Source organism: Leptinotarsa decemlineata, unplaced genomic scaffold, assembly GCF_025532065.1.
Source record: "Leptinotarsa decemlineata unplaced genomic scaffold, Ldec_3_MD MMD2_tig00026328_RagTag_RagTag, whole genome shotgun sequence".
Classification (NCBI taxonomy): Eukaryota; Metazoa; Arthropoda; class Insecta; order Coleoptera; family Chrysomelidae; genus Leptinotarsa; species Leptinotarsa decemlineata.
In genome coordinates, this window is record NW_027412688.1 from 12809934 (window position 1) to 12827194 (window position 17261).

Here is a 17261-nt window from a genome sequence, read left to right on the forward strand (position 1 = left end):
TTCCCAGGTTCTGTCTTTCCTGGAACGGCGAACTGGACGGATGTATCAATAACACCCTCACAATATGACTGGCAATATGCTAGTACAGTAATTGATGAGGACAAAATAAGATGGGCTATATCGAGCTTTTCCCCCTTCAAGTCACCAGGGCCTGACGGTATAAGACCAGCCCTACTTCAGTGGGGACTGGACACGCTTATGCCACACCTGGTTGGAATATTCAGAGCCTCTCTAGCTCTGAGGTATATTCCCAGTAAGTGGAGAGAAGTAGGAGTAGTATTTATACCCAAACCAGGTAGGATGGACTACATCCTACCAAAAGCATTCCGACCAATTAGTCTCACATCGTTTTTCTTAAAAACCATGGAGAGGCTATGTGAGCGGTACATAAGAGATGAAGTACTTGTTAACAACCCACTTCATCCGAATCAGCATGCATATACCCGGGAAGGTCTACTGATTCGGCCCTTCACCATGTGGTTGGCAGAATCGAGAGATCATTGGACAACAAAGAATCCACCCTAGGTATATTCATAGATATTGAGGGAGCGTTTGATAAAACAACCTTTCCGACAATTACCCAGCAACTACACTCCAGGAATGTACCCCTGGTAGTAGGAGAATGGATACTCCAGATGCTCTCTAGCAGAGCAATAAGTATTAATGTAGAAGACATCACAGTTAAAGGATTGGTCATGAGGGGATGTCCACAGGGAGGGGTCTTATCACCCCTTCTCTGGAACATAGTTCTGGATACCCTAATTAATCACCTTAACAAAAATGGATTCTACACAATTGCATACGCAGATGACATAGTTATCTTGCAGACCGGCAAATTTGTAAACACACTGTGCGATAGAGCGCAGGATGGGCTCAAATTGATAGAAACATGGTGTAAGGAACACTCACTGTCGATCAATCCCAAGAAGACTGAGATGGTCCTTTTCACCAGGAAAAGAAGTTTAACGGGCTTAAAACCTCCCGAAATCTTCAAAAGCCAACTAAACTTCTCTGAAGAGGTGAAATACCTTGGTATTATCCTCGACAAGAAGCTAACATGGAACTCTCATCTACAGAGTAGAGCAAAAAGAGCATACGTGGCTTATGAGCAATGTCGGAGGACAGTGGGACGCGCATGGGGTCTTTCACCCCGTGTAGTCGCCTGGATCTACACTGCAATAATAAGACCTATGTTAACGTATGGAGCCATTGCATGGGGACCGAAAGTTCTACAAGCAACGGCCATCCAAAAATTATATCAAATACAGCGACTGGCTTGTTTAAACATCACAGGAGCCATGAGAACAACACCAACCGCGGCAATGGAAGTAATCACGGGTCTGACCCCTCTGGATCTGTTCGTTAAGGAGGTTGCGTTAATGGCCATGGTACGATTGCACACGGCTGGTGTAAACCTAGAAGTAGGAATGGGTCGATTGAGGCTGGGCCTATGGCGGGAAGCGCTTACTGCGCAACCTCTGCTGCAGGCAACAAGTGATGCAATTGAACCCAGGTTTGTGTTTAATAAACCCTACAAAATACAAATTAAGCAGAACACAGAGTCAGATGCTACAAATGCAACACGGATTTATACAGATGGCTCAAAAACCAAAGAAGGTTCAGGATGTGGAGTGTACTCCAGATCACTAAGCCTAAGGATCAAATGGGGAATGGGAAGAAATACCAGCGTGGTCCAAACAGAACTGGCTGGTATCTCAATCGCCACAAAAGAAATAACCAAGAAAAGAATTTCGGGCAAAAACATAACAATCTGCACTGATAGCAGACAAGCACTATTAGCCTTGAACAGACACCGTGTTACTTCAGGGCTAGCACTAGAGTGCCACCAAGATTTAGCCAAAGCCTCGGTAGATAATAACATTATCCTGAGGTGGATTAAAGGACACGAAAGGAGTAAAGGTAATCGCATTGCCGACTCTTTAGCCAAGGAAGCGGCTGGACTAAGAATTTTAGGACCAAGTGGCACCCACGGCCTGATGACTTCGACAATTGCGGAACTAGTCAAATGTTACACCCATGCTCAATCTTTAAAGAGATGGGATGAAATCAAAGGATGTAATCTTGCCAGGATTACCTTGGGCGACCCTGAGAAGCTGGCGCCGAAGAAATATCTGGCGATGACCAGGAAAAATTTACGCCTTACAGTAGGATTTCTGACTGGCCACTGTCAGCTAAGGAAACACCTACATAATATGGGGCTAGTGGACACACCTCTATGCAGGATGTGTGAACAGGAAGATGAGACTGTCAGGCATGTCCTGTGCGAGTGCCCGGAGTTATCGTCAATAAGAGAGTGTGTGTTCGGCGAGTCTTGGCCTACACCTGCCGATATAAAGGAGATGTCTCCCAGCGACCTGTCCACCTTCCTGGAAAGGACAGGATGGACGACGACCTAGGAGGACAACTCCTTGGGAGGATGTACAATGGGTCACATGTGGCCTAAGTGCGTGGGGTTACACTCACCCTCCCTACTCTACAGATACAGATCCATTTTGTAACTTACATTAATAGTAAAATATATATATATATATATATATATATATATATATATATATATATATATATAATCTAGAGAGGTTAATGCAGTCAAGCTGCTGGAAAATAATTCCATGAAAATCAAAAAATAAATAGATAAGTACTCTTTGATCATTCCCATATTGATTTCAATTTAAGAGCCACCGGTATACAGCTGTTTGAGCCTATTGGGCATCGTCAGTACCGGGCAGGCGGTCCTCGATTGAAGACAAAATGAGAAAAAACCAAGAAAGTACTTGATAAAAATAGCTGCGTAAACGCAAGCGAAACATAAGTGGAACCACCTATTGGTGTGACACCCAAGTCAACTTGCCAAGTTTTTATGTCAGTGTTGGTGGTTTGACCAATCAACCGACAACTGCGGTAGCAGAAATTTGGGAAGCTAACCTGAAATGCCATCGGAAAACGAATCCACATGTTTCTAGAAATGATATGAAATCTAGAAAGGTTAATGCAGTCAAGCTGCTGGAAAATGATTCCATGAAAATCAAAAAATAAATAGATAAGTACTCTTTGATCATTCCCATATTGATTTCAATTTAAGAGCCACCGGTATACAGCTGTTTCAGCCTATTGGGCATCGTCAGTACCGGGCAGGCGGTACTGACGATGCCCAATAGGCTGAAACAGCTGTATACCGGTGGCTCTTAAATTGAAATCAATATGGGAATGATCAAAGAGTACTTATCTATTTATTTTTTGATTTTCATGGAATTATTTTCCAGCAGCTTGACTGCATTAACCTTTCTAGATTTCATATCATTTCTAGAAACATGTGGATTCGTTTTCCGATGGCATTTCAGGTTAGCTTCCCAAATTTCTGCTACCGCAGTTGTCGGTTGATTGGTCAAACCACCAACACTGACATAAAAACTTGGCAAGTTGACTTGGGTGTCACACCAATAGGTGGTTCCACTTATGTTTCGCTTGCGTTTACGCAGCTATTTTTATCAAGTACTTTCTTGATTTTTTCTCATTTTGTCTTCAATCGAGGACCGCCTGCCCGGTACTGACGATGCCCAATAGGCTGAAACAGCTGTATACCGGTGGCTCTTAAATTGAAATCAATATGGGAATGATCAAAGAGTACTTATCTATTTATTTTTTATATATATATATATATATATATATATATATATATATATATATATATATATATATATATATATATATATATATATATATATATATATATATATGAATCAAGAGAGCTTTGAAACAAAATTTATTCAACTTGTTGAAATAATTCTTATTGACAGTTATTATGTTTTACGTTATTCAAAACATTTACTGGATTATTACCATTGAGAATGAAAACTTATCCCATTCAAGAGCGGATAGATATGATTTTAGCGATTGGTGAGTGTTTAGAGAATTGCATTTTGAGCTAGAGGGTTTATTCCCAAAAATATCCAGACTGAAATCATCCAAACAAGTTGGTTTTCAAACAATTGCTACATGAACTAAGTAGTGTGTAGCTTATGAGAAGGCAAATAGACCGAAACCTATCATTGGAAATGAGGAAAATGAATTTCTTCAAATTGAAGGTAATATTTTTAGGAGTGGCAAATTTTTGGGAAAGAAAGTTTTTTGGCTTTCTACTACTCCATATTGATACAAAAAAAAATCTTAATCTTCCAAAGAAAGAAAGGAAGGAATCAATCAATTTCAAAAGAAGTAACTTTATACACATATGTGTAGATCATGCAAAGAAGTAACTTTCAGACACAAACTGGATAATATGTTTTATATAATATTGTATATTAGGGTTACCTATTTCAATAAATATATTCTTCTTATTCTTTTTCTTCTGAGGATAATATGGTCATACAACCTACCGATTACTGAAGGTAAATTTTGGTATTGGGTCTCAACATAGCAAAGCATGAGAAAAAATGCAGATTGTAAATTGAAAGATGTTGGGTTGTGAACAAGTATTGCAGACTTTTCAACCTGTCTTATAAGGAAGGGGGTTTTCCATCTTGTTGGAAGATTACTGGTGTTCAGCCTATTCCCAAATAAAGGCAAGGAAAATCTCTCAAATAACTATCATATTTGATATCAATGATATCAAAAATCATGAAGAAAGCCGTAAACCACCATATCCTTGAATATTTGGAAGGCTTCAATCAATATGGCTTTCGGAAACAGAGATCAACCTTCTATCGTCATATTTGGAATAACGCAATCGAGAAACATGGGGAGTCAAGAACTGTTGCGCTTGATAATTCTAAGGTCTTTGACCGTGTGTGGCATGAGAATTTGCTGGCCAAACGTCGATGCTATGGCTTGTCGGACCATTTTTGTGTATGGCTCTCCAACATACCGAAAGAACGTTCCCCGCAAGTGACGTCGATGGATACCTGTCAATTACTTTTACCATCAACGCTGGTGTTCTTCAGGGATTCATATTGTCTCCAACTCTCTTTTTATTGTATATCAACGACTTATTGGAAAAAACGAAGGATCCAATATATTGCGTTGCTGACGACAGCACACTTGTATCGTCATTTCGCATTTGGATTCCAGGACATCGGCTGCGGATGCACATCTTCACCGGCAGCAAGAGGTTGCATATCTTAATGAGGATCTTGAAGTGATTTCGAATTGGGGTGAAATTATCTAGTTTCAATTCAATGCCACAAAAACCCAGACATCGGTTTTTTCCAAAATGAAAAATTTCTTCTAACCGGATATAACAAAGTCATGACAGACAATTCCGCTTTCTGCTTCGATGAGTTTGTCGTTGGAATTGCAAAGGTTGCTTCTCAAAAGCTTGAAACACTGTTCCGAACAGCAACTTTTGATGCTTTATAAAGCTCAGGTCAAAACTTCTTTGGAGTATTGTTCTCATATATGGAGCTCCGCCCTTAAGCGCACCCTGAAGCTGCTGGATTCCATCCAGAAAAGAGCCATATGCCTTATTGGGGGGCGAACATCATTTGCAACCTTGATACTCTAAAACATGGAAGAGAGAATGGGGAATTGTCTCTCTTTTATATATACTTTCATGGAAAGTTTTAAGTCTTGGCACATTTGATTCCACCAAGAGCGGTACATATCAGAAATAAGTGACGGGCTGTGGCTGCTCATCGTTTTGACGTTCAACTCAGTACACCTCGAGCTTCACTGATTGATACCTCTATCATTTGGAGAACTGAGTTTATGTTGAATAATCTTCCTGGGAACGATTCAGCGATTCAAATCCAATGTGAATCGCTACTTTTACACCGGCACCGTTCTTAGAGCGCCTTAAGAATTTTTCTTTAGTGCTTGTGTTTTGTTCTAAAAAAATAAATGAAATAATTTATATTCGTAGTTCTCAACCACGATAATGCAGAAAAATCAAATGAATTCCCTAATGCAGGTAAACATTTAAGTAAGGGTTTACAATGAGGAAATAGACACAACACATTAACATTAATATCGAGATAGGAGGCGAAATATAAAAAAAAAAAAACATTTTTATATAATATTTATAGAAAGTGAGTTCAGATAAAGGAATGCTAGAAAAAGTGATTGAACCATATACTTGTTAACACATTATCGTGTCATCATTGAAAAGGATACATCAACATGCAATTCTGCAATACTGAGGTATCAGATTTAGGCAAAAACATCAATGTATTTTTCTAAGATTTGTTCTTTTTGATACATTCACAAATATGTGAACATTAGTTCAGCGTAAATCACGTTTGCCATTCATCGCTTAGCAGTCAGCATCCAGCATCTCACTTGAGGAATTCCTTATAGATTATAATGGAAATTTGTTTAGTTTGAGTTTACTTCGTTACAGGTTAGTTGAATTTGATGATGAATTGTGTTCTATAGTCTGTTGTCGAAACAATGCAGATAACAAAATGTATGGAATTGCTTTTATTAGTGATAAATTCATGGAAAATTTGCAAAATCGTATTGAAAATGGAGTGAATTGCACTGTCAAGTAGGGTAGACCGGGGAAAATTGAAACAGGGGACAATAGAAAGAACCGCCATAGTAGACCGATTTCGCAGTTTAAATCACGCGCGCTCATACCAAACGAAGCGCCATTAGATGAAGCACGTAGCCATCTATCGGCCACTGACGGCAGTTGTGAGTGTATGTGCACGTCCACGATAACTTGATTTCCCGCTATCGAAGTAAACTTTTACATTGATTGAAAAAGTGTGTTACAAGAGATGAAAACGTAAGTATTCAGCTTCGACTATATTTATTACTTTATTTGGTATATGCCCTTTAGTCGGGATACTTTAAATTATTACTCTAATCCAAAAGTAAGAGAATATTTGAGTGTTCACTCAAAAATGTGCTGCAGGGACAGTTGAAATACATGACATGGAGGACGATTAAAACATGTTTCAATTGTCCCCGTCGTGAATTTTTCATGTGGTTCATATTGTAGGTTGTGTAAGGGTAAGAGTGAGAAAAACTGAAAGAGGATTAAAATTCATTTTGGCATATGAAGAAGCTTACAAAGAGGTTACAAAAAATAATGCTTCGATAAGGTCTGCAGCAGCTAAATATGATCTATATTACGTCTCATTGAGTAGATTTATTAGGAAGAAAAAGCAAGCAATTGAGCAAGAATCCGCTATTCCTGTCACTATGGGTTATCATTGTGTGAGGCGAGTATTTGACGTGAACCAGGAAAAAATTATTGTTGCCTATATAATTGAAGCAGCGCATATATTCTACGGATTACCACCCAAAGAAATTCGGAAATTAGCTTTTCAGTTGGCCGTGAAATATTCGCTGAACATGCCTGATACATGGAGACGAAATGCCATGGCAGGAAAGGATTGGTTTTCTGGATTTATGAAACGCAATCCAAAACTTTCAATCCGCTGCGCTCAAGCAACAAGTCTTTCCAGAGCAACTAGTTTCAACGTTACGAACGTAAAACTTTTTTATGACAACCTAGCTAATGTTATGGACAGGTACAAATTTGAACCGAAAGATATATATAATGTCGACGAGACAGGGGTCACGACGGTCCAAAAACCTGTTAAAGTAGTAGCCGAAAAGGGAACCAAACAGTAGCTTTAGCTGTAAATGCTATCGGTAACAGTGAACCCCCCATTTTTATATTTCCACGGTTGAGATACAAGGATCACTTCGTCCGTGACGGTCCAGTGGGATGTATTGGAGCAGGAAACGCGAGCGGCTGGATGCAAAAAGATGAGTTCTTGATATACCTCAACCATTTTCAAAAGCACACCAATGCTTCAATTGAAAATAAAGTATTGCTTTCACTTGATAATCATCAGTCACACATAGGTATACGATGTTTGGACTTCTGTAAAGAAAATGGCATTGTCATCTTGTCTTTGCCCCCACATTGTTCCCACAAATTGCAACCGCTAGATCGATCTGTCCACGGTCCTTTTAAGAAGGCTTTAAATTCAATTTGCGATGCCTGGATGAGAAATAATCCAGGCAAAACAATGACCATTTACGATATCCCAAGCATATGTCCCTTCAATAGAGATATATTTACGGAAGTAGATTTTGCTCCCTCGTATGTCACGGATAGATCAGCATCACCAGGCACTCATCACACTCCTCCAGCATCGCCAAGTACTCATTGCACTCCGTCAACATCTCCAAGCACTCATCGCACTCCGCCAGCATCACCAAGCATCTCAAAACTCATATTTTCGCAAGCTGACGCAGAACCAAGCACCTCAAAATCTGTATTTTCACGTGTTGATGCAGAACCAAGCACTTCAAAGGCCGTATTCTTGCCAGAAATCGTTGCCGAAAGCTCCGCCTAGGAAAACATGTTACAAACGAAAAACTAGAAAATCTGCTATCTATACGGACACTCCTGAAAAAAATGCAATTCAAGAAGAGTATGACGCAAAAAAGAAAAGGAAAGTTAAGAGAAAAGTTACGGAGTTCAAAGACATGCCGAAGGCAGTTCGCCAGCTCAAGAAAACCAAACAACGCCAAAACAATCAGGAACAGAGTGAAAGCGACGAAGAAGAAACTTACTGTCTAGTTTGCCTGGAACCGTATGGCAGTAGTCGCCTTGGAGAGAAATGGGTGCGGTGCATTGAATGTCGTCACTGGTCCCACGAAGAATGTACTCGACAAGAAGATCTTTTCATGTGTCACAATTACTTGTCAGAGTGAATATTTTTAATTATTTAATGTAATTTATTTTGTATTAGAATAAATATTTCTCTAATCTGAATGCTGTTTCAATTGTCCCATGTATATGTTTCATTCGTCCCCGGCAAAGGGACGATTGAAACAGTTTGATGAGCTACAGTTTTTGTTTTATATCTTATTTATCTATCATTTTAGGCGAACGAAATGATGTAAATAGAAACCACTATTGAATATGCTCCCTTTTACCCATGTCATAATTAAGAAATTTGCGATAGCCGCAGAGAAAAAAATTCAAGAAGCAGGAATGTTTCAATTGTCCCCGGTCCTCCCTAAGTATATTCGATGATTGGTATAATCTTAAATGTCAGAGTCTGAAGCAGGTCATTTGAAACAGTTTCGAATGCAGTGGAGAAATCGTCTGTCGTATGAACATCATGTTGGGAGAATATTAAAAGAAAATGATTTGAAAGTGTCAAATGGCATGATATCGTATCATAATCTGCTAAGCGTAGTCAATCAGCAATCTCAAATATAAAGACGTCATATGTTCACACCAAGGTATTCTGTTCATATTCACAAAAAATAACCGGGAGGATTTTCAAAATTATCTCAGTAATAAACGTCAATACAATTTTTCTGAAGAGTACACGAATGAAATGAGTACACAGACAACTAAGTTTAAATAAGTTAATACTTCAACTGTGTAGACATATCTGAAAACGTGGTTTAATTAACATTCCATATTTCAAATCACGAGCAACATACAAAAAGATAATGGCTGAAAATCGTCAACTAGGTAAAAGTATATGATAATTCAATTAACCTGCCTTTTATTTCCTATTCAATGTTTCGTGAAACTATAGTTGTCGTGTTTCTTTCGTTTGAATCAGTTTATTAAGTAAGATATAATTGTATAAGATAATGTGTATTTCAAAACTTAATGTCTGTTTCCCTTCAGAATTGAAAAACATTGAGAATTGAATATATATTGAATTCTGATATCGACCAATTCTCAAAAAAAAGAATATGAACATAACGGAATTACAAGAAAAAATGTGTTACATGAAAAAAAGAAGACATGACTTCAAGAGAATATGATCACACTGATCCCAAGGAATTCAACAAAATTGAAGCGATTTTATCCTGGATTGATAATAGTGAACTTGAATATTGTTATAGACGACACTGGAGAGCGCATAAAAATGATTAAAGGTATATTCCTTATCATAAAATGAATGCGAATTTTTGGAGCAAATAAATGAACACAATCTGCAATAATGATAAATTCAGGTAAATAGGACAAAAAATAAAGATGTCTAGAGTATGTGCTAAAAAAAGTGGTGAAGACATGGCAGGGAAGTATAATGAAATACTTAAGTGAAATATTAGGTTTCTTCACTACAATAATGAGGAATTGGTGAATTGGGCCCACAAACAAAAACATCAATATGTATAGGTTAACGATGAACAAAGAAGAAGGGAAGAAGTCGAAGGAGAAACGAACATGTGTATTCGGAAAACTTGATGGGAAATGATAGCAGCAGAAATAATCGAGATAAAAAACCAGTATTAGGCAATTATTTCAGGATGACAAACAAATAATATCAATTCGAAGATGATACTCAGTTTTGAAGAGGAAATAGGACCAAAATTTTATATTGATATTATTGAGTTTTGAACTGAATGAAGGAAAGAGACAGAAATGACACAAGATGGAGAGCATGAAATAACTAGGACAGAATTGGACTAAAAAGTTGCAAGAAAGAAAACAACCATCAGATGTACACTTTGAAATGAAAAAGTGAATGAGAAACAGAGAGAGATAGAGAGATGAATGCGAATTTCGAGTCGTCAGATATGAGACCAGGAGATATGAAGCATTAGGAGAGAAAAAGGGAAACAAGGAAAGGTAAAACAAGAATCCTTCAGTGATTAATCAAAATGATTTTTATAAAGAAATAAGTGAAATGGACCTCTTCAAGGAGCTGTGAGACTTTGAAGATGGTAAAGGGGCTCGATGATCTTCAGAATTTTGTCGGCGAGAATACAAATTTCTGGTAGGGCCTTGCTGGACGTTTCATGGATGTCACAATATCGTGTCACACCCTCGTGCTGAAGGGTAAAATGCATAAAGTACGTCCCGAGCGAAGACTGCTAGATATAGCGATCTATCAGGGTCTACAGCTTTACCACTAAAAGGGAGGGCTCTGCAGAGGTGGACTTTTTTCCCCTTGCTAGTCGTGGGACCAGAAAAAATGTTGATGTTGAATATGATACGAGTGAGGATGGTGCTGATGTATTCGAAAGAAGAGGTGTCATTGGTAGATCGCTCATTTGATTCAAGATCATGTCTGTATAATCACCGTTGTATCTAAAACATCACCAGCTGGTGATGTGATACTCGTGGAACAACAATGGGTATGCATCCTAAATCATATTGATGTGAGAGATGTTACGAGTGGAGACGCTACTGAAGTATTTGAAAAAAATATATATAATTTTCAGATCGCCCATAAAACTGAGTCACACAAGAACCTAACATCACCATCTACGTTTGTTTGAAATTCATCACCATCTAGTATTATCGTTCGAAGAGAAAACAGACATAAATGCATATGGAAAATGAGAAAGAGGCTTACATTCAGAACACTAGTCCAGGATATTGCAAAATCCGAAATCTAACAATCGTTAGATTACAGCAGGTATGATGAAGTTTCTCTGACAGGCATACTCTCAGGTCTCATATGAGTTACCATTTGAATAAACTGTCGAAAAAATCACGTGCCGTCTCCATTTGTAAGATGATGAAATAGCAATGTAGATACTCTATGCCTGACTAAATCTGATGTTTGGTGTGTGGCAGTTTTGAAATCTAACCTGGAATATCACTCACGAAATAAGCTGATCAGTTACACTAGGAAGCTTTCGAATAAAACATAAATAAACATAAAACAACAACTTATGGTTGTTTTCAAAATTATCATGAACAGTTACAAAAAAATTCCAAAATATTAAATAATCTCCTGCATCAAAATCTCTTACCACGAACAGAAAGAGCAAATGTTTCAGAATCACTGAGATTTCCACAAACAAATCATCTTGTTCTCCAAAATTAAAAAAAATATGAGTAGATTTTTCAAAAATTTTCTATAATAGATATAGAAACTCAGATAATGTTATATCGGAACTGTATAGAAACTCCATAGTTACCGTATATTTATGGTATTTCATTCTGAATAACAGACTTGTTACTATCTTTTGGTATAACCAGAAGTCATAGTAAGTTGAAAATATTTTACACGGTTGAAAAAATCAGTTTCTTTTTATTGAGATTTCAAACCGAAGTTTGTTCAATTAGCCCTGGGTCAAAAATCACCTTGCATATAAACATGAAGTTTTATAAGTATAATAAATGTAACTTGAAAGTGAGTGTGAAATTTTCAGTTGGTTTAGAGTTTGTGTGAATTTTAAAGAGCACTGTCGTTACGTTTGATTCTCAAAAATTATTTTACCTTTACCTGCACTGAAAGCCATCAATTTTCGTATTTTCTCATTGTGGGAGAGTATTGTTGCCAAATAAGCAGTAGTTCTTGGAGAGTTGACATGGGTTTGGATGACACTACCAGTTAGTTCTAAATCTTCGATCAATTTTCCGAAAGTGGCCGGACCAAGGCAGAATGATTTGTCCTAAAATATCATTAAATTTTGGTAGGTAGAATTGAAATCTCTGGGTTGAAATGAATCTGAAGAAAACACTTTTCCCACATCTCGACGAGTGTTTCGCTAACCGAAGTAACATCATAAGTAGGTGATGATAACGACGGATCTTCTACATCTGGATTAGTCCATTTGTATAAATCATCACCTCGGGTAATGGGGGTCATCAAATGAGGTACAATGAAAGAAATCCTAGTATTATGTTAATATGTAATAATATCTCAGTTACTAATTTATATAATAGTGACCACCTGTTATGTACCTAATATTCATCCAGTTTATATTTCTGAACATTAGGTCTGTAGGAGTGTAGACAACAGACTGTTTGGAATGGAAGCCTTTTTTTCTCGAGTTACTCGAGTTGTGTCGGACATTTCAGGTTTTTCATTATTATATAATCAAAAAATATATTGGATTCGGGAAAAAGACCAGAAGTAATTTCTGAAGCATCTTTTGAACTCAATTATATCGAAACATAAATATTTATGGGCAAATTCAATTATTTTCGTTTCTTCATTTGAAAATCTCCAGGAGACGCCAATTGACCTTGGGTAGTTTTACATGCATTACAATCCTCGACATTATTATGTGGATATCCTCAGCACTGTTATTAGATAAAGTATGAATCCCTGATTCGACATACGCAATTATATCCTCGTGGGATACCTTGGCTGGAGCTATGGTGAAGTTTCCACCTTTGGCGAGTATGCCAATCTTGTCTTCTGAAAGTGTCTGATCGGAGAGGTCAACCACTGTTTTTATGTTACACTATGGTGGAGGATTTTTTGGCTCTCACTCAGACTCTCGTATATTCTGTATGTCTTTTCGTAACGGCTAATTATGTGGTTTCCACCCTTCGTGACAGTCAATTTAGTCAAAATCATTCCAATGTATCGAATTACCACGTTTTACAGTTAGGTGCATCAGTTCCATGTCGAAGAGGGCTACATCCTGTCTGTTCTGAAGGATCCTTTCTCGCAATAAAGCTTTCTCGACCCGTTTATAGATTCTATATTCTATCATCATGTCTTGAAATTCTATTATATCCAAAGGCATTTAGGGACCACACCGGTGTCGCGACACTGCAATAGAAATGTCACTGAACACTGCGTGTTTATTTTCTTCTTGCGACCCAGCAAAGTGAACGCCTAAATAACCCCAGCTAGGTCCGTTAAGGTACAAGCTCTTATCTCCCAAGTTGAAAATGTCACAGATCCAATTGAAAGAATTCGAGACAAACACGACGTGAAACCAATATTCAGCTCACCGAGAGAGAGACCGTCGACAGCGAGAGTCGAAGGTCAGCTAAGGACCCAAGAGAGCCTTCAGCAACACCCGGGGTATACCGAATCCCTTGTAGCCGCGGGTCAGTCTACATTAGAACTACGTAAAGAATTATAGGTACCGGTCTCTCCGAACACAAGAGAAATGGTTGCAGCGGGCAAACATAAATCAGCTGTAGCCGAACATGGAGAAATGGAAGAAGAGGCGAAATGAACATTAATAAAACATGACTACCTGTCTTTCATTGAACACAAATAAGATCACCTAATCCAATCAAGAGAAAAGACGACACGCCCACCAATGATCGCTTTGATAATGCCTACCGCAGTAGTAGACAAAACATCAGACAAGAAAACCAACATACCCGGAACCCTGAAAATAACTTTGACACACTTAAAGAGTTGATAAAATAAGTCTGTCAACAAGTTATTTTGCATATGACGAAAACTTCTGCATGTAGATCTTAGACACGCCTATAGGAATTTCAATTTCCGCTTCACTCACGCTGGGCTATATTTTTAGAGATTCGATGAAAAAATTGAGTTCGTATTTCGTTTCTATAGGGTTTCGCAGACGATACTATAATCAGAAAAGAAAAAGAATACTCAGTCAGTAATTTCAATAGTATACGAAATTACTGACTGTACGAGTACATGACAATCTTATGTTCACTATGGCCATTAATGAAAGTAAAACCATTCCATTTCTTGATATAACTTTTATCAGGAAATGTGATAAAATCATTACAGATTTGTGTGTATGAAAAAAACCAGGGGCTTGAGAAAGATTTTTCAGTTTCAATTGGAATCATCCTATACATCGGAAGATCAATATCATCAAACAAAATCGTGACAAAGTACCTAAATAAACTCACTGATAAAAAGTTCCATCTGAAAAATGTTAATAAACTGAGACATACAGTGTGTCCTAGCTAAAACTTTTCACCCCCCTAATCTGCGAACTCGCAGAACACTAGGTGTTCCCATCCACAGGAGGTACCAAAAGGATTTGACGATTGGGGTTGTCTTGAGATTCGCTGTTAGCGGATTCACTGGGTGTTCCAAATTTACGCGACTCTCAAGACGGGTTTTTGGGTATGTTTTTTTCTTTGTTGCGTTTCGTGGTGCTTCCCTTGGTTGTGAAGGATGACATCTTATTTCATAAAAATGCTACTCTACTGCGGATCAGTAACGGCTCGCGACTTACACGTGTTTCTTCACCATTGAAGAGACCTCCTTCCATTCGGGTTGCTTTGGGTTTTTGTTTCCGGAAATCTGGGGATCACCGTCGTAGGAGTTCTCTGGTGCCACTTTTGGATTTCTACATTTTGGAAATCCGTACAACTGCATCACTTGTTATATTTGAGTTCTTCAAATATAGTTTCAGGAAAATACTTTATAATCACTATTTTCATTAAAAAATACTGAGATACAGTAAAATCTAGTCGAGTTGAAACAATTATTCGACCAAATGAATGAAGAAACTCTTGCGTATCCTGATTTTATGACTCTTACCCATTTGGAACTTTTTGACAGTAGAAGAAATAATAACAAATCAGCACACATCACTTTGAGTGAGACTTTGAGTGATAGATAAAGAAAATATTCTAGTGTTAAGAATCTTTTTGGAGATGGTTCATATTATCAGCAAAAAAAAAGTGTAAATTTGAAGTCGGACTTCCATGAATTGAATATGTATAAAAATATTTTGATTGTGCACAAAAACCTTTAAGATTCCAGCAATAACAAAAATCTCTTTTTATTTTACCTGAACAACATAGGTAGATATACAGTTTGAGAGTGTACAAACGAAAAACGATATCTGAAAATGTACAACCAACATTTTTATGTTTTTTTTTTATTGTAGCCCAGAAGATTGCGACAAACATCGCCTAAACATTGGTAAATGAATTGTCTGTAAATGTCTAATCACTCAAATGAATCGGATACCGTATAATAGATTGCTATCAGGTGTGAGATTATTACAACAGACAAGTAAAAAAAAACGGTTGTCACATTTATTACCTTATGGATATACTTCATTCATATTTATTGAGTTTCTTATTCCGTGAGGTATATATTGAAAAGTAGATCAACGCTGGGAATAAGTATTTTATCTATCTATGATAATGATGATATTGAACTGATTTTTTTATGTGGGGCTCCCTGTATATCGCTTTTATTCGAGGTCTTCTGTACATTTTTCGTTTTGAAATGGACGACAGATATAAACGAGGAATATTTTTTCAATACCGGTAAAATATAAAATTTTCAACGAATATCTTTCAAAAATCTTTAGTATATATGTTTTCTATACTCCCTTACCTGAACAATAAGCAAATGTTCTTTGACGAATCTACTTTTTGCCAGTTTGGGTCTGATGGATGCATGGAAAGCTATTATTTGGGGACAGTGACGATCCCATCTGAAATTGTTTCGACCTATTTGCTTGATATCTGTTATCATCTCCAAATTGAAAGATTCTTCGATATCCTTACAAAGTTTAGCAGCATCACTGAAATGTAAAAAAAACCCTACCTGAGAATTCAACAAATAACGTAGGTGTTTCTAGAAGATATATATCCATATACTCGTATATGCCCACTGTCGACCAAACAGATTGTTTTTGATATATCTCAAATGCCCATACAATGCATTTGCTAGTAAGACGAAAAAAAATTGAGATAAGAAATTTTTTTCAATTACAAATAATAAGCAGTTTCATTTTGTTTTTAAAATTTGCGGACGAAAACATTTAATGTCATAATTTTAGAAAAAATATACTCAGAATCAAATCCAGTTCATTCCAATAAATGTTAAAAATATTTCCGTTTCACTTTGTGACAATAATAAATTTCAAAATATTTTCCTTTCACTTCGTGTCAATAATGAAGTTTGTTTACAAATTAATTTTCTATATTTTGAAATGTTTCTGAGATAATTTCGTTGCAAACACCTCTTTTCCCATCCACGATTCTAAAATGAAGTGCGGTTGTGTATTCTACACTTCAGACGACACGTATTCCCTTAAGAAGGCAGTCTATTCCAGTGCTCATGATTAGTATAAGAGGTACTCTTATCGAAATTACTCCAGGAATATTCCATTAGGAAATAAAATCGTAAACAAACCTCAATATTCTCAAAAAGTAAATGGTGTACATTTTAAGCATTTATTGGAATGTACTGGACTACATGTTTTTCATAAAATTATGATATTGCGTTTGCAGATCCTTGAAACGTATTTGAAACTGCTAATTACCCAAGAACAGCCATTCCAATTTCCAAAAATATAAAAAGTTTGGAGAATTGAAATATCTATCAAACGAGTTATCAACGACTTCCCATTTCCCAAAGTTCGTAGCGCCCTCTCGGCAAAGAGTGAAAATTGCCTTTCTTGGTGAAACACGTCAATTTTAGTTTTCGGAAGAATTCATTTCTACGTAAAAATCAACACCTTGCCAGCCACCATCTCACGATAATAACTCACATATCAAAAAATCTTTTAGACATTTGATTCCAACCATCTCTTCAAAAAAAACCATTTCAGTCGATCATTCTGGTACCCAACGAGGAGCCCGTTTTTTATGACAA

At 37.2% G+C, this 17261-nt stretch overlaps 1 protein-coding gene across 1 annotated transcript in view; it reads right to left on the minus strand.

Moving 5' to 3' along the window:
* Positions 1-17261, minus strand: part of LOC111509210 (uncharacterized) — a 148477-nt gene that overhangs the window by 45356 nt on the left and 85860 nt on the right. The window contains 2 exon segments of the mRNA XM_074182521.1: positions 12184-12357; positions 15996-16185. Coding sequence (XP_074038622.1) covers positions 12184-12357; positions 15996-16185 — 364 coding nt within the window.